The following is a 26,219-nucleotide window of genomic DNA, read 5'->3' as shown; positions in this document are numbered from 1 at the left end:
GAGACGATGGAAACAGTGGCAGATTTTATTTTCTTGGGCTCCAAAATCACTGCAGATGGTGACTGCAGCCATGGAATTAAGACGCTTGCTCCTTGGAAGAAAAGCTATGACAAACCTAGACAGTAAAGTACAGACATTACTTTGCCAACAAAAATGTCTGTCTAGTCAAAGCTATGGTTTTTCCAGTAGTCATGTATGGATGTGAGAGCTGGACCATTAAGAAGGCTGAATGCTGAAGAATTGATGCTTTTGAACTGTGGTGTTGGAGAAGACTCTTGAGAGTCCCTTGGACTGCAAAGAGATCAAACCAGTCCATTCTAAAGGAGATCAGTTCTGAATATTCATTGGAAGGACTGATGCTGAAGCTGAAGCTCCAATACTTTGGTCACCTGATGTGAAGAACTGACTCTTTAGAAAAAACCCTGATGCTGGGAAAGACTGGAAGCAGAAGAAGTGGACGACAGAGAACAAAATAGTTAGATGGCATAACCGACTCAATGGACGTGAGTTTGAGCAAGCTCCAGGAGATGGTGAAGGACAGGGAAGCCTGGCGTGCTGCAGTCCATGGGGTCACAAATAGTCAGACGTGATTGAGCAACCAAACAAAAACAACCACTATGCTCAGGCTTCCCAGGGTGCACTGCTGCTGCTGCTGCTAAGTCGCTTCAGTCGTGTCTGACTCTGTGCGCCCCCATAGACAGCAGCCCACCAGGCTCCCCCGTCCCTGGGATTCTCCAGGCAAGAACAATGGAGTGGGTTGCCATTGCCTTCTCCCCAGGTGGCGCTAGTGGTAAAGAACCTGCCTGCCAGTGTAGGAAATGTGAGACATGGGTTCAGTCCGTGGCTTGGGAAAATCCCATGCAGGAGGGCATGAGAACTCACTCCTGTATTCTCCCCTGGAAAATCCCATGGAGAGAGGAGCCTGATGGACTATAGTCCATGGACTTACAAAGAGTCGCACACAACAGAAGCAACTTAGCACACAGGCGCCATACTCACTCTAGTCTTCCTGATGCCTTCTAAAGGGCTGCTCCTTCCTTTGCTGCCACCCTCTTTCCCATCACCTTCCGTTTTATAGTGCCTGTGAGTCTTGTGAGAATCAACTCAACGGCATCTTCCTTTGACCACAAACTCCATGTTGTATACACCTATATCAAAGCACCTGTCTCATAGTGCCATTGTTAACTTTTCTACCTCATCTGCTAAACCAAATTCCCAAGGTCAGTGGCTGTTTTAATCACATTATGTGTTCATATCTCTTGGAAAACATTAAGTGCTAAGCAGAACTTACTGAATGAATTTTTTTTTTAAATTTTCAGCTTTGTCTATTAGGTATAAATGAGTTTAAAATTCTTTGGTCTAAATATTTAAGTATGATTATAAATTAAATACTCCTTAATTTATTTTATATCAAAAAATAAAATCTTTATAATTTTTAATGTAGACCACAATGAAATATACTGCTTAAATTTTACTAAATTGGGTGAATGTTTAACCCCAATCCCCTTTTAATTTTTTAAAGAGATTTAGATATATTAGTAAACTAGGCAAAATCGTAAAACAACTAATCAAATAGTAACCAACCAGGAAATTGTAGCTGCAGACTCTATTTTTAGTTATAAAAAATAGGTTTAAAAAAGAAGAAGAAAAGAGTAGAACAAATTTCCATTTTGACTGTTTTCTTAGTTCAGCGTTTCTCAGATTGTGTCCCATAGAAAACTATTTCTTTGAGAACTGATATACAAAACATAAGCTCTGTGTCAGTAAATTTGGGAATTCCTTCAAACACATCCCTCTCCTGAAGGCATATAATGCCTCAAGAAATCCTTCAAAAAAGAAATATGCCTGACTTAATTCATCCTAACTGCTCCCTAAGGTAGTTGGCTATGAATTCACTCTTTACCCCACCCCACACACAGCCATGTCTGGAGAACAAATGTTAAGAAATTCTTTCTTCATTTATTCATTACCTTGAGTTGAATAAAAATACATCATTAGAAACATAAATACATTGAAAGAGCGATAGAAAGGAAAAGCATGAGATTAGAAGATGAGAATTTGAACATCATCTCTGTGACTTTCTGGAAACACAATAGTAGACAAGGAATTTAACCTTCCTAAGCCTCAGTTTCTTCATCTGTAATATGGAGTCAATACCCTTTATATTAACAGATTGTAACAAGGATTGCATGAGAAATTAAATGTAAAAGCAGTTTGACTTTGTCAACTATAAATTACTACACAAATACTACATAAAATAGTATTACCTAAATAAATTTCCTGTAAGAATAAAATGTTTTAGTGGATAAGTACACCAGAAAATATTTGTTTTGTTCTAAAATATATATATCCCACTTACTTGTCCTAATGCCCAACTATCTCCAAATACCTGGGCATTTCTCACTTCCAAGTTATTGGATGTGGTCATATCATTTGAAGTACATTTGTCAAAGTTTCCACATAATCCAGATAATTTGTTCTAAAGGAAAAGAAAATTACCATGAAATATTCTTTATTCATTTCAACATTTAAGGACTAAAATTTTAAACATCTAAAATAATAAAAATATCTAATAATATTTAATACAATATTTAATAATAAGCAATCATTAAAACAATGTCAAATATAAATTGAAAAGAACTGTAAACAATCCAGACTGAGTGTTCAACCGTTAATGGATCAAATAAACCAGTACATCCATACAACAAGAGCATCGCCCAGCAGTAAACAGGGGCAAACAATTCATTTATTCAAAAATACTAATGAATCTTGAATGGTCTCATCAAGTCAAAGCAGTCAGTCCCAGAGGACTATATATTGCGTGATTTCATTTATACTGTATCCAGAAAAGGGAAAACTATACGGCGGTTGCCCAGAGTGAAGGGTAAGAAGTAGCCACTGACAAAAAAAGGGCAACGCAGAAGAAATTTGGAAGCTGACAGATCTGTTCTTTCTAGAACTGTGGTGGTGGATACACAGCTCCATGCATTTGTTGAAATTCATAGAATTGAAGATCATAAAAATAAATTATTTTACATTTTTAAAGAATTTTACTGTATATAAGCTTAAAAATATCTGGAAAATGGAGGAAAAGATGGAACACAAATTGTAATAAATCCAACCGTATTACAAACAATATCATATAATCGTACTGTAGGGAGTGGGAATAAAAGCTTAACTAAGTAACTTTGGAAAACTGGACACTGTAAAGTTGAAGTTAAGAAGAGTATGCAACACAAGGTAAAGTTACTCTTCCCTGGGATCTGAGTTAGTTATTCTAAAAATATAACATTTCTCAATCATTTGAGAAATATCTCATTTCATCAATCATTTTATTTCCATAAAACATTAAAAAGTCCAATGCAATTTCATTTCTTGTATCTCATTTGGACTGACCTACCAAATAGGTTGACTTACCTTCCACCATGGTCCAACTTTGATATGGATGGTTGTCTTTTTATCCCAAAGAATAGTGATGTCTTTCTCTGGAAAGTATACTACCATGTAGTACCCTGCCTTCCACAGCTGATATGTTGGTTTATTTTCCAGAAAAAAACCTGATCGTTTCTTCAAAAAAAAGGGAAAAAACATAATAAAGAAAAAAATGAATTTCTTATTTTCTCACCAAAATGCAAACATTAATTAAATTAATATCCGTCAATAAATATCTATGTACTAGTATTTTTGCTTACCCCTATCTTTCCTTAAGTTTATAACAAAAGACAAAACAAATGAATAAAATAGGAAAAACATAAAATTGATAACAAGACACAAACCGGTAGATAGGCTCAAGATAGATAAATGGGCAAAGAGAAAAAGGTATTTCAGTTATACAGAAGAGCAGTCAAGGCATGGGCATAGAGTACATTAGGCGGATTTGTTAGGGGAAGCACACTGACTGAAACCGCCCACCCTGGCCGGGCACCATAGTAACTATTTGCATGAGCTGTTTTACGACAGGAGGTCCTGGTAAGGAACATGGAACTAATAAGCTTCCACCAACTGGAAGAGTTCGGGAAAGGTCAAAAGGAGACACCACATGTCCGACCACCTCCAAGAATCCTTCACTCTGGCATCCATCTTGGCTGAACAAGGCTTGCACCAGCAGGAAGGAGTCAGATGATTGGCTAAAGACAACCCAGAAACTAATCCCATCACCATAAAACCCGAGACTGCAAGCCACATAGCAGAGCTGTTCTCCTGGGTTCCCTTACCCTACTGCTCTCCACCCGGGGGCCCTTTCCCAATAAAATCTCTTGCTTTGTCAGCACATGTGTCTCCTCGGACAATTCATTTCCAAGTGTTAGACAAGAACCCAGTTTTGGGCCCTGGAAGGGGTCTCCCTTCCTGCAACAGATATACCTGCTGACCCAGCAATTCTATATTGATAGTTAATAAATATGATTGAGTACCAAAAATGTCGATGGACATGAATCTGAGCAAACTCCAGAAGATAGTGATGGACAGGAAAGCCTAGTGTGCTGTAGTCCATGCGGCCACAAAGAGTCAGACAGGACTCAGAGACAACAACAACCAAAAATGTATGACTTTGCATAATTGAAAAGAATAAGCACAAAATGTGTGTGTATGTGTCTATAGAGAGAGAGAAAGAGTTGCTAAGGAGGATGAGGAGATGAATTTCCATCAAAGGAACCTAGGAAGGCTTCTTGTAAGAGGTAGGACATATGATCTGTAAGAGATCATAAATAGGAAAATAAACAGGGATGAAAAATGGAATGAGGAAAGAAACCATTGGGAATAAAGGCTTGGGGGGCAGGAAGTTCAAGATTTTTACAGAACTAGAGAAAGCACAGAGAGCTACAGCACGGATTCCATACAAGCATAGTCTGAGACCCTTTGCCATCAAGTTACCCACTACAGTCAATGGCTGTTATTTCATGTGCAAAATGCCTTCAACAGAGGATTTGGAATACTAAAGTGACAGATGATGTTTGCGTACTAAAAGAAAATAATGTGTGTGCTAGAAAGGATAATAGCAGGGAGAAACTAGAGATGGAATCCATTGGGAAAATTTACAGTACCTTCAACCTAAAGTGAAAATATGCGATGTTCTTTATGGGTAAGAGGCTATACCCTATAAAAGACTATGCTGACTCTAACACTGAAATTAACTCACATAATAATTTTTAAAATACATGGTTAAGTCAAAGTAAATAAAGCAAAATTTTAACTAGAAGCAAAATTTAAATTGTGAAGGAGATATGAAATCCTTTGGCTATTTTTTCTCCCAAGTAATAACAAAAGCATAGTTTGGGAAACACTGTACTAGAGTGTACATTTTTATAAATCTTTCACAGGGGAAATTAAATAAATTCATATTCACAAGAAGTTTTCAGTCTCCTAAACCAACATCATACTTGCAAGTGCTCAGTATATTATATAGGACAGTATATATTTTGTTAGTGAACTCTACCTAACCTCATTTCTTTCTGCTTCTGAGTACCAAGTTGGAGTTATGGGGCAATGCCCTCAGTACCTGTAAGGGTCTGCATTCAACCTGGAAGTATACTTGTGTCCAAGTAAGCAAGGCATTAAGTAATAAAGAGAAAACACTACGGCAGGTCAAGAAGACTACAAAACAAAGGAAAAAAAATCCCTGTTTTCATCAAAGGGGTATACATTTTCATTTCACTAGGTCCACAAAATGTAGCATATCAGGCTGCCATATCACTCTCTGCCATAGAATCTATTTTTATCATTTTGATTACACTTTTCAGGACCTTTTCATCATCTGATTTGTCTTTGGCTTTATTATCTGTCTTCCTCCCTTTATGAATGTTAGCTCCTAGAAAGATGTACTTTGTCAAGTTTATGGCAGTATCTGCACCTTCTAGATCAAGGGTAACTCACATATTTTTAATACCTTCTTGCACTGGCCTACTTATAGTTCTCAGCTTCCAGCCTGAGCAGCAATAATCAAAGCAAGTAAGTGAAATGTTTGTGGCTTATAGCTCCTTTTCAATCCATGAAATACTTTGTCATGTATTTTCCTATTAAACTTCCCTCAGGCTGGTTGACATATCACTGGAACATAAAATAAATTTTTGGACAAGATTATTGGACTTCCTTCAGATTGGTTTTGTATTAGTTATCCTGATGTAAAAGCACATCCTCTATATTTGCCTGTAGAGCTAAATCCTTCATTTTTATTAGACAGGGCAGTTTGCTACAAGAGAACAATCCTCTTTGGTCAGAAGGAGATACTATACTTCTTTCTTTTCAGATTAGGAAGCAAAGATGTTTCTTCTTATAAGAATGAAGTATTATGCATTGCCCAAAATAGAGACCTCCACTTCAGAGGAGAATTACAGCACTGTAAATAAACGCTAGTGATGTCAGAAAAATAAGTTATAAAAGTGAAGAATTAAAATTTTTAAAATACAGCTTAAATAAACTCATAAGATATTGATATCCTACATACTTGATAAAATTAGAATTGTGTATTAATTGAAAAAATAAAAGGTTTTTTTCTGTCTCCTAAATGAGCAATCCATCTGCCATAAAATAAATGGTACTTATTTTCACTTTTGATGTTCAAGAAAAAATATTAACCAGGGATTTGTTAGGGTCAAACTATTTTATGATTTTTCTTCATCTTCCTTTATACTTCACAACTGATATGAAGGAGATTCATCAACAGCTCCATTCAGGTGAAAACTGGAATACGAAAACTACACAGAGCTGCAATTACCACTTCAAAAATGTGTCAAACAGTCTTTATAAGAGCATTTACTATTTTCAGTTTTTCTTTTTTTTAAAACGCATCCTTTTTCTTAGAGAAAACTTTCACAGATAAATGAATATGCAGCTGAAGGCTACCCCAAACTGCAGTAATTATTTCAAAAAGATGTCAACATGACTTATACAAACTCTGTTTTACTCAAGTCTTGATCACTGCCTGCTTGGTCTCAACATTCCTGACTAGGACATGAGCTCTGATGTAGGGCACCGATTCTCAAATGTTAGTGTACAGAAGAATTTGGGGTACCATTAAAGTATCGATTGTCATCAGCTCCAGCCATTCTAATACCTGGGTGGAGTTCACAAACCAGCTCTTATAATTAATATTCTAGATGATTTGAATGCAGAATTTTTGCAAACCAGATTTAGAAATGCTAATCTAAAAATTCAGAAATAGGCCACTTTTAAAGGCCACATGTCAGATTATGTTGCTTAATTCCAAAATGTCTTCTTTGTAAAGTAAGTTCAAATATATTACACAGCCATCCTATCAACTGGCCTTGTCCCTGAGCTTCCTGTGTGAAAGTCAGTGTGGACACTCCTCCCCGAATTTCTTTGCCTCACCCTCCATCCACCATCCCCATCTACCTCCACCAAACTAAACTGCTTGAGTTCTCCAAACAGCCACTTTATCTTTCAACTCTCCTCCTTTTGGCATGACTGTTCCTCTGTGCTATCTTTCTATGCTCTCTCCTCACCTTGCTAACACCTGCTGAACCTTGAAAGACTCAGTTCCAATCATTTTCCCCAAAGTATGTCTTCTGAGCCTTCAAAAATAAGGAGGATGAAGGGGAGGAGGAGAGGAATTTCCTGAAATACATCTTTCATTTAACTCTCATATGAACTTAAGAAGTGGGTTTCATAATCACCCCACATTTACAAATGTGAAAGCTGCAGCCTGGAGGGGTTGCCCAAAGAGACGGAGTTCACAGGTGACAGAACAGGGGTTCTCAGTGAGTACTGACTGACTGCAAAGGCTACGCTCTTTACGACTACCCTCAACATGCCAAGTTGGCTTAGGTCTTCCTCTTAGGGATGGTCCTGCTTTCCTAAGCACAGTCCTACCATCGCATACCACACCGCACAGCCTAATTTACTTGAATGGCTCCCTCAACTGAGTACAAGTACCTTAATGGCAAAGCACAGTGGCTTTTCATTGTTGTGGCCCCGATAATTAACACATATTTTGGTATAAAGTAAACATTTGGAACAAATGAATGAGTGAATGAAATTTATTCATTCTTTCAAATTGCACTGGCTCCAAGTATATAAGAGTGAACAAAGAAAACAGTGGTCTCAATTCCCACAGAACTCATAGACAAATAGAAAAGACAGACCACCACACAAGGAATTTCACCAAAGTGTGATGCACGCGCTGACAGGGAGCTTAAGCACACGAGGAGGATCTCCTTGAAGGAGATAAGACTCGTCACACAGGAGCAGGTTAAGTGGAAAGGTTGATCCAGGTAGGAGCAATGGCATTCATGAATGATCAGAGGGGAGGGGAAACTATAGACCATTTGAAGAACTGATAAAGCTCCAATTTCTAGAACATGGGCTTGAAGCAGAAAGTGATGAGACACGTGGCAGGAGAGGTTGCCATGGCCAGGTTGGGGAGGCCTTGTAAGGGCAATGGGAGGTCATCTGAAAGTTTCAAAGCACAAGGGTGACAGGAGATGAGATATCTATCTCAGAAAAATCAGCCTGGCCGCAGTCTGGCGAGACGGATCAGAGGGGAAAATCTAAGACTGGAGGCTAGCTTGGATAGCTTGGATAATGTTGAGATACTCCAGGTTACTGATGGCAAGGAAAGAATTGGCAAATGGGGATGTAGAGTATAAACAAAAGAGACAAATCGAGTATGATTTACTGAAGCCACATAAAATGACAAAGAAAAAAATCAAAACCCAGTAACCTCTTATAAAGAAAAGTACCTAAAACTGCTTCTATTTCCTTTTCAGTATACTCAGGACAAGTTAAAATGATTTTACAAAAAACAATTCACTAACCTGTTTGTAAGGAGAATCATTCAGGTAAATTTCAGTGGCCCCAACCGAAATCAAAACACTTTTAGAACAAACAATATCGTTGTCAAAGCATTTCTTGTTCTGGGCAATGACAGATATATCTGAATCATCTGTACTCTGAAATGTCAAAAATATTATATTAATATAAATCTATACTATACATAATTTTTACTTATCTTTCATTAAATCTTAAAGAATTCTGAGATTTATAATGAATTGTATTGAAAATGAAATACAACTTACTTCTAAAATAAAAATCATTTTTGATCTCAAATGTAAAGAATTTAATAAAAATATAGCAATTTAGCTCAATCTTTAAACTTTTATCTATAATATCTACTCTTAAAATGTTGTTCCAAGAAAGCTTTCTTTCCATTTTATTATTTGTTGTGCTTGTTCAGTTGCTTAGTCATGTCCAACTCTTTGCAACCCCATGAACTGTAGCCCGTCAGGCTTCCCTACCCTTCACCATCTCCTGGAGCTTGATCAAACTCATGTCCATTGAGTCGGCAATGCCATCTGACCATCTCATCCTCTGCTGTCCCCTTCTCCTCCTGCCTTCAATCTTTCCCAGCAGCAGGGTCTTTTCTAATGAGTCAGCTCTTCACATCACGTGGCCAAAGTATTGGAGCTTCAGCTTCAGCATCAGTCCTTCCAATGAATATTCAGGATTGTGTTCCTTTAGGATTGACTGATTTGATCTCCTTGCAGATCAAGAGCTGACTCCAGCACCACAGTTTGAAAGCATCAGTTCTTCAGCACTCAGCCTTCTTTATGGTCCAACTCCCACATCCATAAATGGCTATTGGAAAAACCATATATTTGACTATATGGACCTTTGCTGACAAAGTAATGTCTCTGCTTTTTAATATGCTGTCTAGGTTTGACATACCTTTTCTTCCAAGGAGCAAGTGTCTTTTAATTTCATGGCTGGTGGTCACCATCTGCAGTGATTTTGGAGTCCAAGAAAATTGTGCCATTGTATGAACATTCTTTGGCATTGCCTTTCTTTAGAATTGGAATGAAAACTGATCTTTTCTAATCGTGTAGCCACTGCTGAGTTTTCCAAATTTGCTGACATATTGAGTGCAGCACTTTTATAGAAACATCTTTTAGGATTTGAAACAGCTCAGCTGGAATTCTATCACCTCCTCTAGCTTTGTTTGTGGTGAAGCTTCCTAAGGCCCACTTGACTTCACATTCCAGGATATCTGGCTCTAAGTGAGTGATCACACCATCATGGTTATCTGGGTCATTAAGATCTTTGTTTGTATAGTTCTTCTGTGTATTCTTGCCACCTTTTCTTAATATCTTCTGCTTCTGTTAGTTCCATACTGTTTCTGTCCTTTATTGTGCCCATCTTTTTATAAAATGTTCCCTTTGTATCTCGAATTTTCTTGAAGAGATCTCTAATCTTTCTCATTCTATTGTTTTCCTCTATTTCTTTGCATTGTTCACTTAGGAAGGCTTTCTTATCTCTCCTTGGTATTTGTTGGAACTCTGCATCCAGATGGGTATATCTTTCCTTTTCTCCTTTGCATTTCTTCTTTACTCAGCTATTTGTAAAGCCTCCTCAGACAACTATTTTGCCTTTTTGCATTTACTTTTCTTGGTGATGGTTTTGATCACTGCCTTCTGTACAATGTTATGAACCTCCGTCCATAGTTCTTCAGGCACTCTGTCTATCAGATCTAATCCTTTGAATCTATTAGTCAGTTTCACTGTATAATCATAATGGATTTGAATTAGATTGTACCTGAATGGCCTAGTGGTTTTCCCTACTTTCTTCAATTTAAGTCTGAATTTTGCAATGAGTTCATGATCTCAGCCACAGTCAGCTCCCTGTCTTGTTTTTGCTGACTGTATAGAGCTTCTCCTTCTTTGGCTACAATGAATATAATCGATCTGATTTCGGTGTTGACCATCTGGTGATGTCCATGTGTAGAGTCAGCTCTTGTGTTGTTGGAATCAGCTCTTGTGTGTTGGTGTTTGCTATGACCAGAGTGTTCTTTGACAAAACTCTGTTAGCCTTTGCCCAGCTTCATTTTGTACTCCAAGACCAAACTTGCTTGTTACTCCAGATACTTCTTGACTTCCTACTTTTGCATTGCAGTCTCCTAGAATGAAAAGGACATCTTTTTTGGGTGTTAGATCTAGAAGATCTTGTAGGTCTTCATAGAACTTTTCAACTTCAGCTTTTTTAGCATTACTGGTTGGGGCATAGACTTGGATTACTATGATATTGAATGGTTTGCCTTGGAAACGAACCGAGATCATTCTGTCATTTTTGAGATTGCACGCATGTTCTGCATTTCGGACTCTTTATTGACTATGAGGGCTACTCCACTTCTTCTAAGGGATTCTTGCCCACAGTAGTAGATATAATGGTCATCTGAATTAAATTCGCCCATTCCAGTCCATTTTAGTTCACTGATTCCTAAAATGTTGATGTTCACTCTTGCCATCTCCTGTTTGACCACAGCCAATTTATCTTGATTCATGGACCTAACATTCCGGGTTCCTACGCAAGATTGTTCTTTACAGCATTGGACTTTACTTTCATCATCAGACACATCCACAACTGGGTGTTTCCACTTTGGCTTAACCATTTCATTCCTTCTGGAGCTATTTCTTCTCTCTTCTCCAGTAGCATACAGGGCACCTATTGACCTGGGGAGTTCATCTTTCAGTGTCATATCTTTTTGCCTTTTCATACTTTTCATTTATCATTACAGTTCAAATTTATCAACCAGTTTCTTCCCATCAAATATCCAATAAGATATGTCACTTAAGGAAATTTTAAAAGAGATGTTTTTCATTTAGACAATATCTTTTGTTGTATTTTCAGGAGTTCTCTGGCTAAATAATTATTTGCCTAAAGATAAAATCAAAATAAATATAAAACTTTGATACTGTGTTAGTAAATAAATAATAATAATAAATAAATAAATAAAAAATAAATAAATAATGCATATGATATGAGGGCTTACTTTGAACTTTACATGCATGATCTCATTTAAGTCTTATCACAGTTCTTGAATTATGTATTATCTCCATTTTATAGATAAAGAAACAGAGGTTAAGGATTAAATGAATGTCCAAAGTCACTTAGCTAAATAAGAACAGAGTTCAAAACCCTGTTTTTTCTTAATGCAACTTCTAGAGAAATTAGGAAGAGTTTAGAAATGGTTGAGGAGAAAATTCAATTGTAGGTTATAGGGAATGTTTAGTTTCAGAGAATGTTATGTAATCTCTCACACTCTAAATCTAACCTGCTCTTCATCTCCTCACCCTCACCTGCCTTCAGCTACTCCCCTCTCCAATCTACCAAGAACTCACTCTCTGGAAACACAGTTTCTGATTTTGTATCCCATTTTCATGAATTGGTTTCAATAGTTCTATAGATCCTGGAAGTTCATTGTAAAAGATTGTTTTGAGTATGCATAATTTTCTAGGAAGAAAGGCCATGGTTTTCATTACATCTTTGAAGTCCTTATCGCTATGAAAGTTAAAGCCCCGATGCTCTGAGTCCTTCCACTAACTTGTGAAAGGTGGGATATCATAGAAAGGAAAGTGACAATTCTCTCAAGCGTCTGGAAATGATATAGGTCTTGATATAAATTCTCCATACTTAGTTTTTTATATCACCAACAATATGAATATTAGCACAGCATATTTCTTGGTTTGGCCAAATTCTGTCTTATTAGGAATTACTATAGCACATTGCCTAGAAGACAGGTTTACATGAATGCTGTTGACAGAGTAATTAATGTGTCTCTTTGTGACCCAGTTTTCCTTCCTTCATAGGAACTGAGAACTTTTTCTTCTTCTTAACAATTCTTTTCGAAAGTATTGCCTAAATTTTGAAAAGAAGAATAATAAGGGTCATTAAGATGATTATGGCATTGTATTTCTCAAAAAAAATAAATAATGCCATACTTTTCTGCCCTTATGAATGATTTTCAAAGAAGAAACATATATATCATCAGGGTTTTGTTTTGCTTCCTCTCTGTTGTTGTTATTCAGTCAGTCAGTCATGTCTGACCCTTTGTGACCCTATGGACTCCGCACACCAGGCTTCCCCATCTTTCACCATCTCCCAGAGTTTGCTCAAACTCATGTCCATTGAATCAGTGATGCCATCCAATCATCTCATCCACTGTCATCCCCTTCTCCTCCTGCCTTCAGTCTTTCCCAGCATCAGGGTCTTTTGCAATGAGTCAGTTCTTTGCAACCGGTGGCCAAAGTATTGGAGTTTCAGCTTCAGCATCAGTCCTTCCAATGAATATTCAGGATTGATTTCCTTTAGGATTGACTGGTTTGATCTCCTTGCAGTCCAAGGGACTCTCAAGAGTCTTCTCCAGCACCACAGTTTGAAAGCATCAATTCTTTGGCACTCAGCCTTCTTTATGCTCCAACTCTCACATCCATACATGACTACTGGAAAAATCAAGCTTTGACTATAAGAACCTTTGTCAGCAAGAGTTATTAGATTAAGGGATCTGAAAAGCTGGCTGCAAGGATTTCTATTGCCATTACATTTCCATTACTATTAATTAAAGTGCCTCAGTATTAGCTTTAGTCTATATATTAACTCAGAAATGCCAAGAAGTAGTCTATATTGTATGGTCTGCCTGGTAATATCATGTTATGCTGACAGTAACTTGAAACAATATCGATTCCTATGAGCCATGTTTCTCCAATTTCCATTTCTAATATATTTCAAGCTAATATTAGGTTTGAAGATAATGCTACAGAGTTGCCAAGCAACACAGTAAGAAATGATTACAAAACTAGAGTAAAAAGGTCAAGAGCCATGTGCCACACGGATTCCTCAAAACTTCTATGTTTAGATACTGAAAACATTGATAGAGAATATTCTCCCAACTGATTCTGAACTATAAAACATCAGTACCTCTCAAGGTAATATATTATTTTACTTGACATGTCAGTTTAAGACTTGTCATAGTCCCAGCCCCTTTGAAGGATAACTATACCACGGAAAGTCACTGCTGATACAGCAGCCTCAGGCAGCCATGCTTCGTGTTCCACAGCTGAATGGCCTCAAAGCAGCACTTTCTTTGATGGGCCAAGGGACTGTATTGCGCATACACACACACACACACACACACAAAGACAACTCTAGCCAATTAGATTCTCTCTCACATTTCACCCAAAAGGAAAAGACAGGAAGCAAAAGATCATACGCTTATTTTTTAAAAGAAATGCTTACATCTCAACTGTACAATGTGTTTTGGTCTTTAATTTGTTCTTTACTTTTATCATTTTCTTTTTCACTTACTTATAGTCCCTGAATATACATTTAAAATTTTACTAGTTAATTCCATCATCTCTTTCATAACCTCTGGAAGACAGAAAATATTTTTATTTTATGGGGGATAAATTTTATTCACAGTGAAGTTTTCATATAATGTTTACATGCTACTTCTTTTTCTCTCTCTTTTGAAGTGCCACACTGTTTTATAATTACTGTGCCATTAATTTTCATTTTACTCTTATTTGACAGAGAAAGCTCCATCTAGATCTTTATATTTGCTTAAATAGAGTGTAATGATTTCCTTTGACTTCTTTTCCTCTCTGTTTTCATTTCCCTAGATAGACAGACGGATGGATGATGAATAGATAAATACATACACACATATACAAATACATACAGGTCTACCCTTCAAGATATTATGAGATTACAAGCAACTAAGAATCTTATAGAGAAGATAGACATGAAAATATGGAACTTGTGAGACCTAGTGTTTTAAGAAAGAGCTCACCAGAAGAGCCTGAGGAGGGGTCAGAGACAAAGACCAGCAGAGGCGGAAGAAATACCTCAGAGAATACAAAGCAAGAAGTACTTCCAAAAAGGAAGATAAGCATTAAAAAGTTTGAACTGGATTTTGCAAATGTCATCATTAACTTTTACAGTTGCAATTTTATATGAATCTTGTGATTTGGTGATTTAGACTCTCTCACACCAGTCTAAATTTTGAAGGAGGCAAGACTCATATCTATGTTGCACATCCTTTACCTTCACTTTTCAGCATAGGACCTGACACACAGAAATCACACAGAAAAATAGTGATATGAAAAATGATGCAAGGTATAAACATTTGAGAGCAGTATTAGAAGGGTTTTCAGAGACCAGGAGAGCACCAAACGTTTGTGGTATCAACTGAACAGAATGCTGAAAAATCAAATCTAGAACAAGTTATAGGAAGAAAACTAGCAGGGCTGTGGCTTGTCATAGACAATGGAAGCAAAGTTTGACTCTGAAATCTGGGAGTTGGAATATTAAATTTCTCACTTTTGCTAAAAACACCCAATGTTCTCTTTCTCTGAGCTTATAGCACAGGTCAAGTTGCTGTTTGCTTTCTCAACTCTCTTTACTCTTAAAAAAGTCTTACCTCAGGAAATACAATTATGACTTTGTCATAGGTCTGCTTCACTATACGTAAAAAATAATGGGCTATATTCCAAGCGCTATTTACAGTATAGTACAGTATAACATAAACAGCCTCAAAATGAATAAAATAGCAGAGAACCTGAATTTTTAAAGTTTGATAAACATAAACAAAGATAGGGTAAGTATTTGCTTGGAACTGTTTCCTAAGACTCCACAATCCAGAGATTAAAAAACAGGTTTACTATTCCTTTGAATGTCAGAGTCAAGTAACATTATACTTTAAGATAAAGTTGAGTAAGTATTAATTTTTAAAAGTCCAATTGGCAAATAAAAGTGAAATTTTTATGAATTAGATTACTATATCCTTCATAGGGCCCAAAAAAGTAAATGATAAGTTTTACCAAATAAAAATGCTTTACAAATGACAAAGATAAAGCCTAGAATTTGTAATCAAGACAGGGAGGAAAGAGAGCTGCCTGACAAAGAAGAAGGAATTAAATATGCTATCCACAGAAGTGAATGCTGCCTCTGAAAAAGCAGCAAGTCAATGAATGGTGTTGGCAGTCATTCTATCCTTCTCAAAGGAAACGCTGATTCTCAAAAAAAAACAAAAAAACAAACAAAAAAAAACCTTGCCATGAAAAAGAGAAGCAGATGGAATAAGGAAAAAAAAAATTATAAAACTATTGCAGTAGAAAATCTCAAGCATTGAAAAATTTACTATCTGACATGATAACATTTCAAAGCCATGACTACTAGGCTGCATTTGTTAATCACTAATTTGTCTTTGGTATGAAATAATTATCTACTCCGTAGTCAACTAAACTATTTCTTGGCTTGTCAAAAATATGTTGGTCAAACTAACCCATCCATTCTGGGGTCCTGGTTCTGGTTTATTAATTTCAATAAATATGCTCATTATAATACAATCAATAATTCACTAGTATAATTCTAATTAATTACTAACATAAGTTTTCTTTTCTTAATTTTCAAAGATTATTTTTTGTAAGCACATTTTATTTTTTTAAAGAACATTATTAAATAAAAAAGCATAATTCTGCTTGGCAGAGGAAAAAAAATATATACAATTCTAAAACTTACAACTTTAGATTTTTCATACTCTTTATACCTAATTTTTGCTACATGAACCCTAATGATAGATCTTAACCCAGATATTTAACATTTTATCCAAATGTTGGACTGATACTTCCTGCGACATGTCTTCTCACTTACAGGGAGGCATATCTCATTAAAACTTGGGACTGAATATGATGTATGTATTTTTACAGAAGAATATAGCAGCAAATTAAAGTGATGAGAGGAAATGGGGTTTACAAACCTGAAAACCAAACTTTAATGGCTCTCGCCTGCCAAATAAAATGGCACTCTTATATTCAGTACCAATAAAAATGACTGTTATCATCATTCAGCATCAGACATAAGAAGATAATTTCATTTTGTCAGGAATCAGAATTGAGACAAATATTCTACTTTCTGCACAGTCACTTTTCTGTGTACTTGAAACTAACATAATATTGTGAATTAATTATACTTCAATTAAGAAAAATCATTATTTGAAAATACAATGGAAAATACTATGATTTCTCTACTGCAAAGACAGATGAGTTAAGGAAGAGCCAGGCAGATCAAATAAGTAGTTATTAAGGGTTTGCTAAATGCCCAGCATTTTGCAAAATGATGGAGGGGAAGGAAAAAAGAAATATAGAGTATGATCCCTGTTTTCAAAACTTCAGAATTTTCTTGGAGAAATCTACCCTAATATATAGAGAAGGAACGTCTTTGCTAACACAGTTTACATTTAATAGGCCCTGAAAATTGCGTACTAAAGAATGAAATGATAATATATGGGCAAAGACCACACATTGGAAAATGTTTACAAAGATGGTAATACATGGACAAGGTTTAAAATGCTTTTAGTAAATACTTCTAAATAATTTTTCCATACACAAAGTGAAAACAAATTTGGCAGAATTTTTGCTTTGCTACTTAAAATGAAACCACAAAAAGCATCATTAATTAACCTTAATGATATATTCAGTGTTTGATACAGTATTGTCAATGATTGATGGTCATATTTGATACAGTATTGTCCATGATACTTTGTTTTTTCTGGATATGACAAAGTTTACTATTCAGAAGAAGAGGAGAATTTCAAAAATAGTTACAATTGGTGTTTTAAAGAAGGAAATGATTTACATTCTTCCTATTCAAAGAGTGGACAATGGACATGAAACATCAGAGTAGTTTATTTAAAATTGCAGACTCCAAGATACTGCTCCAAACACATAAAATCAGAACCTAGATTTTACCAAGATTTCCAAGTTATATGCATACATAATAAAGTTTAAGAACACTGCTCTATATACTTCATGTTGAAGGCATGTGTATGCATGTATAACAAATATAAGATTACTAATTAAGTGTAACTTTTTGAATTCTACCCTCTTAAAAAATGGTTAAAAACAGAGCAAGTAATTTTTTTAGCTCTTATAATACAACCATAATTGTGCTAGCCCTAGTGAGGAACCCAAAAGAAGTGTAACACTGAACCCTGACATAAAATGATACATGACCTAACTGAGCATATAAAATAATCAGAATGTAATGGATTGCTTACTTTTGACATGAGGACTATCAAATATTGTAGGATGAGTAAGAACAGAACAGATAAATATGAACTAGAAAAGTCACTTTGAGGGAGTAGAGCCAATCAGGTACAGAAAAATACCCTGAGAAAAACCCTTGAAGGATTTTCCTGAGAAGTTCAATTTTATGGAAGCCAGTAAATGGGAGTCAGCAGCAGTTCTTAAAAAGCAATGACATGATAGCAATGTGAGTCTTAGAAAGGTTAACAGAACGAAAAATATGTATTATGATAGGGATGAACTTGAGTCAGAAGACAGCCTAGAAGTTGAAGGTCAAAGCTGTCCATGTCAATTTGGAACTCATCAGCTTGTAGGTGAGGTTAAGATTAAAGAGGTGGATGAACTTAAGCATTAGGAGAAAAGGAGAGAGACCCAAGCACAGACATCCAGTTTAGTAAACATTCAGTGGACAAGTGTTCCCAGCATGGTGCCCAGAGCTACTAAAACAATGGTGACTAGGGTTTGGTCCTTGCCCTGAAGGGGCCAACTCCGTCATCTATGGTCTAGGACTTATGCAAAAAGAAAAGGCAACAAAGAGACAAAGAAGGAACCAGAAGAGATAGTGAAGGACTACAAGAGCGTAACAGCCAGAAATGCAAAAGAAGAGGGTTCTTAAGGAACATCAGAACACCTAAATATCAAGGGAAGCAAGGATTTGGTATAAAATCAGTCTGAAACATTATGAGGGGGAAAAAAAAAGTATCAGTTTACGCATTCAAATCTCTAAATTGCTTTTTACTTTTCCAGGCTTCTCAATTGACAACCTAAACTTCAAGACGTAAGAAAATCTTCATGTAAAATTATTTGCAAAATACTTGTTTGAAGAGGACAAATACTCATAGAATGGATATGTATTCTCTGTGCCTTTCCTGTGCTCCAAGATAAAACCACACACGCACGCACACACACCCTACAGGCAACTTGTCATCTTCTATAATTTTCTAACTACCAAATTCATTCCAAGGGATTTATTCTTTAAGAAACTTAAAACTGTTCATAAAGGAGGCTAAAAATAGTACTGAAAGGGAAACTCAGTGGTTTCCCTTGAAACATAGCAGGAGATTTGCTGAAGTCTGGAAGGCTATGATTTACTGTTTGTTTTTTATTTAAAATAACTAATACAAAATGGGAATGTGCCTACTTTCCTGACATATGCTAAAAACATAAAAGCCTTACCCAGAAGAAAACACACATTCAAGAAAATCACAGGTTACCTTGCTGGATGAAAAGATGTTATTTTGCTTATTCTTGGGCAACTTCTTCCTAAAACTTTTAAGGATTCTATCAGATATACAAAGCCCAGGGTTTAACCAAAGCATATCAACAAAATAGCATGTCTAGAAATGAGAATAATGTCATTTTAATTGCTACAACTATAAACAAATACATGGTCCAATACATGATTTAATGTGCTATATTTACATTCACCAAATTAAACCAAGAAAAATAAAAATGGTTGATATTTACTGAGAAGTTACTAAATAGTAAGTACTATATGCAAGCTTTACATATATTTATTTCATTCAACCCTGAGAACTACCCCTGGGAGATAGGGACAATTATTATCCTCATTTTACAAATGAGAAGTCAGAGGCACAGAAAGGTTATGAAATTAGCTCATCACTTACAAATAATAAAACTTAACAATTAGTTAAGGAAATTAATTTAAAATTGCTGTAGCTTTTAGAAGTTTTACTAATGATATGTAGATGTGCTATGTCATGGGTCTACCATACTTGTTTTTTTACACGCTCTACATAACTGTAACTAAAGCAAGCAATTGTGACATTGGCTTCCCAGGTGGCTCAGCAGTAAAAGCAACCGCCTGCAATGCAGGAAACCTTGGCTTGATCCCCGGGTCAGGAAGATACCCCGGAGAAGGAAATGGCAACCTACTCCAGTATTCTTGCATGGGAAATCCCATGGATAGAGGAGCCTGGAAGGCTATGGTCTATGGGGTGGCAAACAGTAGGACATGACTTAGCGACCAAACAGCAGTAACAACTGTGACATACCTTTATCAAAAATACCTGGCAATCACTGATATAATCATATTCCAGTCCATCAAAAGAATGATAATGCCGGTCCCCATATATTGTGCATACTGCTGGGCATGGATAATATGTGCAATTGAACATTCCTCGTCGACAAACACTATTAGAAAACAACATCAACATTGTTACCTTTCTAGGAAATGCGGCTCTAATTAGTATTTCTCAGGGAGCATAAGTATTGGAAGGTTTGTATTCAAGGGTATTCACTGTGTCAATAGCGCTTATAAATATGGCCAATTCTTTCTGATAACATTTTATTACAGGGATAGATAAGGCATATATTTACCACTCTGTCTTAAGACATCACAAACAAGCCTAGAAATTGTGCCTGGGTCACTTGAAAACAGGTGATGGAATGAAAAACTAAAGATATACCTGCCGGTCGCCAAAAGACTACAATGTTATCTCTTTTCCTTGAGTCCATTTCAATACCTTTTGTTGTTATTGTTCAGTCACAGACAGGACTTATTCACAAGCTTGAATTTTTATCCACATTTCAAGGATACTGTATTTTAATTTTATCTTATGGTATTCTTTTGGATTATTTTCAAACAAAATTTTCCATCAAATATGACCTTCTCTTTGGAACATTTATTATTTATAAATTTGAGATATGTTTTTCCTATTATATTTTCAAATTATCATAGTTCATTTTTTGCTTCTTGGTCAAACAAATAGGCATAAAAATAATGATCCCCCTGTAGGTAGTAGCTTCCCATTAATTCCTGAAGGCCTTTAAAATCGTATTTACTCAGATTTGGTTTGCTTTCTTATGAAATTCGTCACATTAAGTAAATACAACATGAGTGAAACTAGCACAATTTCTTAGAGAAGTTGTGAAATAAACGGATCTCATTACCAGGTATAGCATGGTGTAGCAATCACTTCTCCTGAGAGGTACTCCCAATCTTTCCAAATACAGGGACAGCTTTCAGGAATGTAACACTTTCCTTTGTGCTCTGCCATCCTTTCGAGTGAAGAAGCAAATGCTATTTAATATCAACTACCAATTTCAGTTTTTAAAAAAATCAGCAATCTTGCCATATTCAAAATCATCTACATTGGTTACAACAGCTGTAAGCATGTTCTGTCTAACCTGTGGAAGAGTCAAATCCAGGCTTTCTCCCCCATTTTACCACACAGTATCTTTCATATCACAGAAATAAAGGCCAGGCAAATGACTGGATGCAATATTTTAAACTTTTTGCTATCGCTTAGTACAATAAAACAGAGACAGGAGCCTAAATTTCTGGGTAACATGAGGTATTCTGAAAAGACAATTAAAGAGGAAGGAAGGCTACCTTTCTTCAATATTTGCTTCAAATATTAACACAGAAGTCAGGAATCCTGACTTCTTGCCTCCGCTCTCAAATATAAATAATCACCTATGTTCCCCTAGTTCTCTGCTTCCTCACTCACAGTTCATCTAACACAGTAAAGTGAGTCTTTATTTAATGTGTATGTTGTCCACTTGACTTTAAGTTTCACTCCAAAAGACCATGAATATCCTGCTAATGGTTGTGTTCCAATGTCTAGCACAGAGCAGACCCTCAGTAGTTGCGTAAAGGTGAAGGTGTGAAACTATCTATATGAATGATGCATCATCTCATTCGGTTTGCTTTCTTTAGACAACAATGCCCTGAAGCCCATAATTTCTCCCCTTAACCTTCCCAAACTTTCAGTCACTTTCCCTGAGCACAGCATCTTCTGCCTAGAAAACTAAAAGATTTTTTTCTCACCACTGAAGATCCAGTTTAGTGCAATCTTTTTAGTGCATTCTTTTATGTACCACACTCCCTATATGCAGCAATCTATACAAACCTTTATTGGAGGGTTCATCCAACGAACTGCAAGTAATTCATTAAATGTCTTATAGAGAAAACAATAACAAAAACTAGTATTTTTGAGTGTTAACCATGGCCCAGCCATTGTTTCACTCACTTTACATGTATCATTGACTCATCTAATCCTAATGACAATTCCATAAGGTAGATTCTATTGTTTTCTTACATGTGTGTGTTCTAGTACTGTCTTCCCTATATCTTAACAAATTTCCCACACATTAGGTAGTTTGTAAACACTGGATGTTGAATTGTTTAGATAAGGGATGCCTCACTGAACTGCACCAAATTTTTTTTTTTTAATTCTCATTTCTTTTATTTCCTAAAGTATCATTCACTTCAGTTGTTAATTGAAGTATAGCTGATTTAATGGCCATCTGGTGATGTCCATGTGTAGAGTCACCTCTTGTGTTGTTGGAAGAGGGTGTTTGCTATGGCCAGTGTGTTCTCCTAGCAAAACTCTGTTAGCCTTTGATTTGTAATATTATATTAGCTTCTGGTGTACAGCATAGTGATTCAGTATTTTTGTAGATTATACTACATTAAATGTGATAAATACAATTCTTATACAACCAGCCAAAGTAGTGGTTTTAAATGGTTATGCTGATGACTGATGAGTTTTTCATAACACATAACATAATCAAACATAACATAACATAATCAAAACTGGAAGAAGGAAGAAGAGAGCTGTAAATCACTATGAGTTGTCTGCTTTAAGCAGGTTTGGGAAGTGGGGTTAGTCATAAAATAAACATTTGCTGAGCACCTACCATATGACTGGTGTGCTGCATATACTCAACCATCTATGAAGTAGATAGTACATTTGTTTTTAAAAAAAAAAAAAAAAAAACAAAGTTGAGACTCCACGTGGTTAAGATTTACCCTGAGGTACTTTAGCTAATAAGAAAGAGGGTCAGCATTTTATCCCGGTTTTGTATGTCTCTTTCTGCTATATTACTTTACATTTATTTAACCCACAGTGATTTCCAAACTAAAGTTCATTTGTACTTGAAAAACTGCTGGGACTATAAGAAGCCCCACAAAAACAAGTGATACCAGGCTTATCATCCTAAAATAAGCCCCCCAAGTCACATGGAAGTCAATCCAAATCATAGTACCATAAGCAACTTTATAATAGAAAGTTCTATGTTACAAAATTATTTCTAAACAGGCAGAAGACTCTTCATCAATTCAAACTTTATTTATTTCAATAAAACAAGAGAAGGTGGAAGAAAATGACTTTAAGTTTTTATAATAAAATTTGACCAATAAATTAATCATTATTGAAATAAAAGTCAAAGAGGACAGCAAATAGATATTTTCTAAAATAATAGCATCAACCACAAGCATATGAAACAAAATTAGGACGTAGTTTTATCTAATCAGCCATGCATCCCTGAGTCATAATCAAGTCAAATAAATCAAGTAATGTTGTAGGGCTCAATTAGTTTACTATAAAACAAAGGTTTTATTTCCTTTGTCCTTTTTACTAAAATGCCTTCCTTGCTTGTCTGCTCTATGGTCTGATTTCTACCTGCCTTTATTTTCCCATGCAAGGTTTTGTTCTTCCACACTCCTTCTGTGTCCTTTCTTTAATAAAGAGATTGGTACAGTCCCAAGTTACTTGTCTCTTCAACCTATTTCAGGTGGGGACCATTTAGACAAATGTGAATCTCCTGGGAAACAGACCACAAAACCTCTCTCTTCTTTGCTCCTGGCTGATATGAATTGAGCTCAGAAATCACTTTGTGTGAATATGTTCATCGAGAAAGAATGGGTGACCTGTTTGCTTTAGGTGGCTCTCCCTCTGTGCACTGCTTCTATTCATCATCAGAAGAGGGAAGGCCAGTGAGGCCAGATTCCACGTGTGCCTGCGAGGACATGAATAGCCACCAGATTCTGTATTTACCTTCCATGAGTACTAGGGATTTCTGCTACTAAAGGAAATTTACAAAGGTAAGAGTAAATTAGGCTTCCATAAAATAAAAGTGAAAGAAAGTGAAAGTCACTCAGGCGTGTCCAACTCTTTGCAACCCCATGGACTATACAGTCCATGGAATTCTCCAGGCCAGAATACTGGAGTGGGTAGCCTCTCCCTTCTCCAGGGGATCTTCCCAACCCAGGGATCAAACCCAGGTCTCCAAAATTACAGGCGGATTCTTTACCAGATGAGCCACAAGAGAAGCCCGCCATAAAATAGTCACCCATATTTATTGAGTATACACACATGTGCACAAATACACAAACATGCCACATTTCACAATGCTTAATTGGGTCTTTAGAGGAACTTGCAGAAAAAGCATTCAGCTAATACCTACAGGGCTGGGATCTGAAACAAGTGTGTCTGAAGCCAGAGCTCCCACTGTTGCCCACTGCCCTAAACAACCTCAACACACCACTTTATGTAACATCCATTAGATAAGGAAACTGGTATTAATAATATAACTTAACATCAACAACAGTAATAGCCAACAGAATATACAAAAGAGGGGCAGTCCCAAAATGGCAGAGGAATAGGATGGGGAGACCACTTTCTCCCCCACAAATTCATCAAAAGATCATTTGAATGCTAAGCAACTTCCACAAAACAACTTCTGAACGCTGGCAGAGGACACCAGGCACCCAGAAAGGCAGCCTGTTCCCTTCAAAATGAGGTAGGACAAAATATAAAAGACAAAAAGAGAGACAAAAGAGAAGGACAGAGACCCATCCTGAGGAGGGAGTCGTGAAGGAGGACAAGTTTCCAAATAGCAGGTAAACCCTCTCACCCTGGGTCTGTGAGGAGTTATGGAATCTCAGAGGGCAACATAAATAGGGGGAGAGGTGGTGTGGAAAAAACACAAAATCCAGAGAATATGTGCCTAACCGCAACTCCCGGCAGAGAAGTAGCCCAGACGCTCGCATCTGCCACCCATGAGCGCGGACTGGACAGGGAGGCGCGGGTTGCATCATTGGTGCTTAGGGTAAGGACTGGGCCTCAATGCCCTGAGGACAACCTGAGGGAGCTAATGTAAGATAGCAACCCAAACTGTGGGATAGCCAGAGACAGACAGAGAAAGAGAACTTTCCCGCCAAAGGCTCTAAACTAACACGCAGCCTGGCCGGCTCACAGAACAAAGGATTGAGCGAATACCAAAGGAGAGTTAGCTGGCTGCGTGCAGGCCTCTCCTCTCCACGCCTTCTGCCAGAGGTGGAGAGGCAGGCGTGTAACAGCCAGAGCCGGAAGGCAAGGGGCAATCTCAGCCTCAGAAATGGCATCCTCCACCAAACTGTGAGCAGGCTCCCAATTGCTAACCAAGTCTTCCTGGGATCCTGGACGGTTGACATCTGCCAGGAGGGTCGAAGCCTGACATCAGCTCCCCAGAGGAGACACGGCACAGCTGAGACAGTGCTCTCGCAGTGCACCTGGGGAACCGAGCGGCCAGGACTAGGGAGGTGATTAAGATGCACAGACCACCTCGGACAGTGTGCTCGCAAAGCAGTTGGCCGCCTGAGCTGCTCAAACCTGGGAAAGGCACAAAACGCACACCCAACCAAGTCTGTGCCCTTGTGGGGTACCCGAGAACCTGAACCTGAGTGGCTTAGACCTGGGAAGTGCATGAAATGCTGGGTCTGCTTTGGACAGCACCCCCGCAGAGCAACCTGGAGCCTGAGCAACATAGACCCGGAGAGCACACGCTCCATGAGCTGGGGCAAACCCAGTATGGTCCATACACTGCAAGCACTCCCCATACATGCAAGTGAAATTTGTTTGCAGTGTTCCTCCCTCCCCACAACACAACTGAACAAGTGAGCTTAAATAAGTGACCACCTTCACCTGCTTGTGTCAGGGCGGAAATTAGACACTGAAGAGACTTGTAAACAGAGGAAGCCAAAATAAACAAAGAAGAGGGAACTGCTCTGGAAGTCACAGGTGCAACAGATTAAAGCCCTGTAGTTAACATTGACTAAGCATTAAAAAGGGTTTATAAACCTAGAGAAGAAGTATAATCTGGAAAAAGGAACTATCTGAAACTGAACTGACCCCACACTGCCCACAACAGCTCCAGAGAAATTCCTAGACATATATTTACTATTATCATTTTTTTTTATTTTATTTTATTTTTAAACTTTACATAATTGTATTAGTTTTGCCAAATATCAAAATGAATCCGCCACAGGTATACATGTGTTCCCCAACCTGAACCCTCCTCCCTCCTCCCTCCCCATACCATCCCTCTGGGTCGTCCCAGTGCACCAGCCCCAAGCATCCAGTATCGTGCATCGAACCTGGACTGGCAACTCGTTTCTTACATGATATTTTACATGTTTCAATGTCATTTTTTTATTTGTAAATTTTTTTTTATTTTTAAGTTCTTTATTACTCATTTAATTTTCATTTTTATAACCTGTTATTACCTTTCAAAAAAAGGCCTTATTTTTAAAGCAAATTTCATATATATATATTTATAATT

General features: G+C 37.0%; 1 protein-coding gene across 1 annotated transcript in view; it reads right to left on the bottom strand.

The window, feature by feature from the left end:
- OTOGL (otogelin like) overlaps window positions 1-26,219 on the bottom strand; it is a 175,505-nt gene that overhangs the window by 74,426 nt on the left and 74,860 nt on the right. Inside the window, exons 24-28 of the mRNA XM_070788849.1 lie at window positions 20,784-20,891; window positions 19,886-20,024; window positions 8,772-8,906; window positions 3,418-3,567; window positions 2,360-2,479 (exon numbers count right to left, since the gene is read on the bottom strand). Of these exons, the coding sequence (XP_070644950.1) occupies window positions 2,360-2,479; window positions 3,418-3,567; window positions 8,772-8,906; window positions 19,886-20,024; window positions 20,784-20,891 (652 nt within the window). The remainder of the gene's footprint in view (window positions 1-2,359; window positions 2,480-3,417; window positions 3,568-8,771; window positions 8,907-19,885; window positions 20,025-20,783; window positions 20,892-26,219) is intronic.

Source organism: Bos indicus, chromosome 5 (genome assembly GCF_029378745.1).
Source record: "Bos indicus isolate NIAB-ARS_2022 breed Sahiwal x Tharparkar chromosome 5, NIAB-ARS_B.indTharparkar_mat_pri_1.0, whole genome shotgun sequence".
NCBI lineage: Eukaryota > Metazoa > Chordata > Mammalia > Artiodactyla > Bovidae > Bos > Bos indicus.
This window is presented reverse-complemented; position numbering and strand designations above follow the sequence as displayed.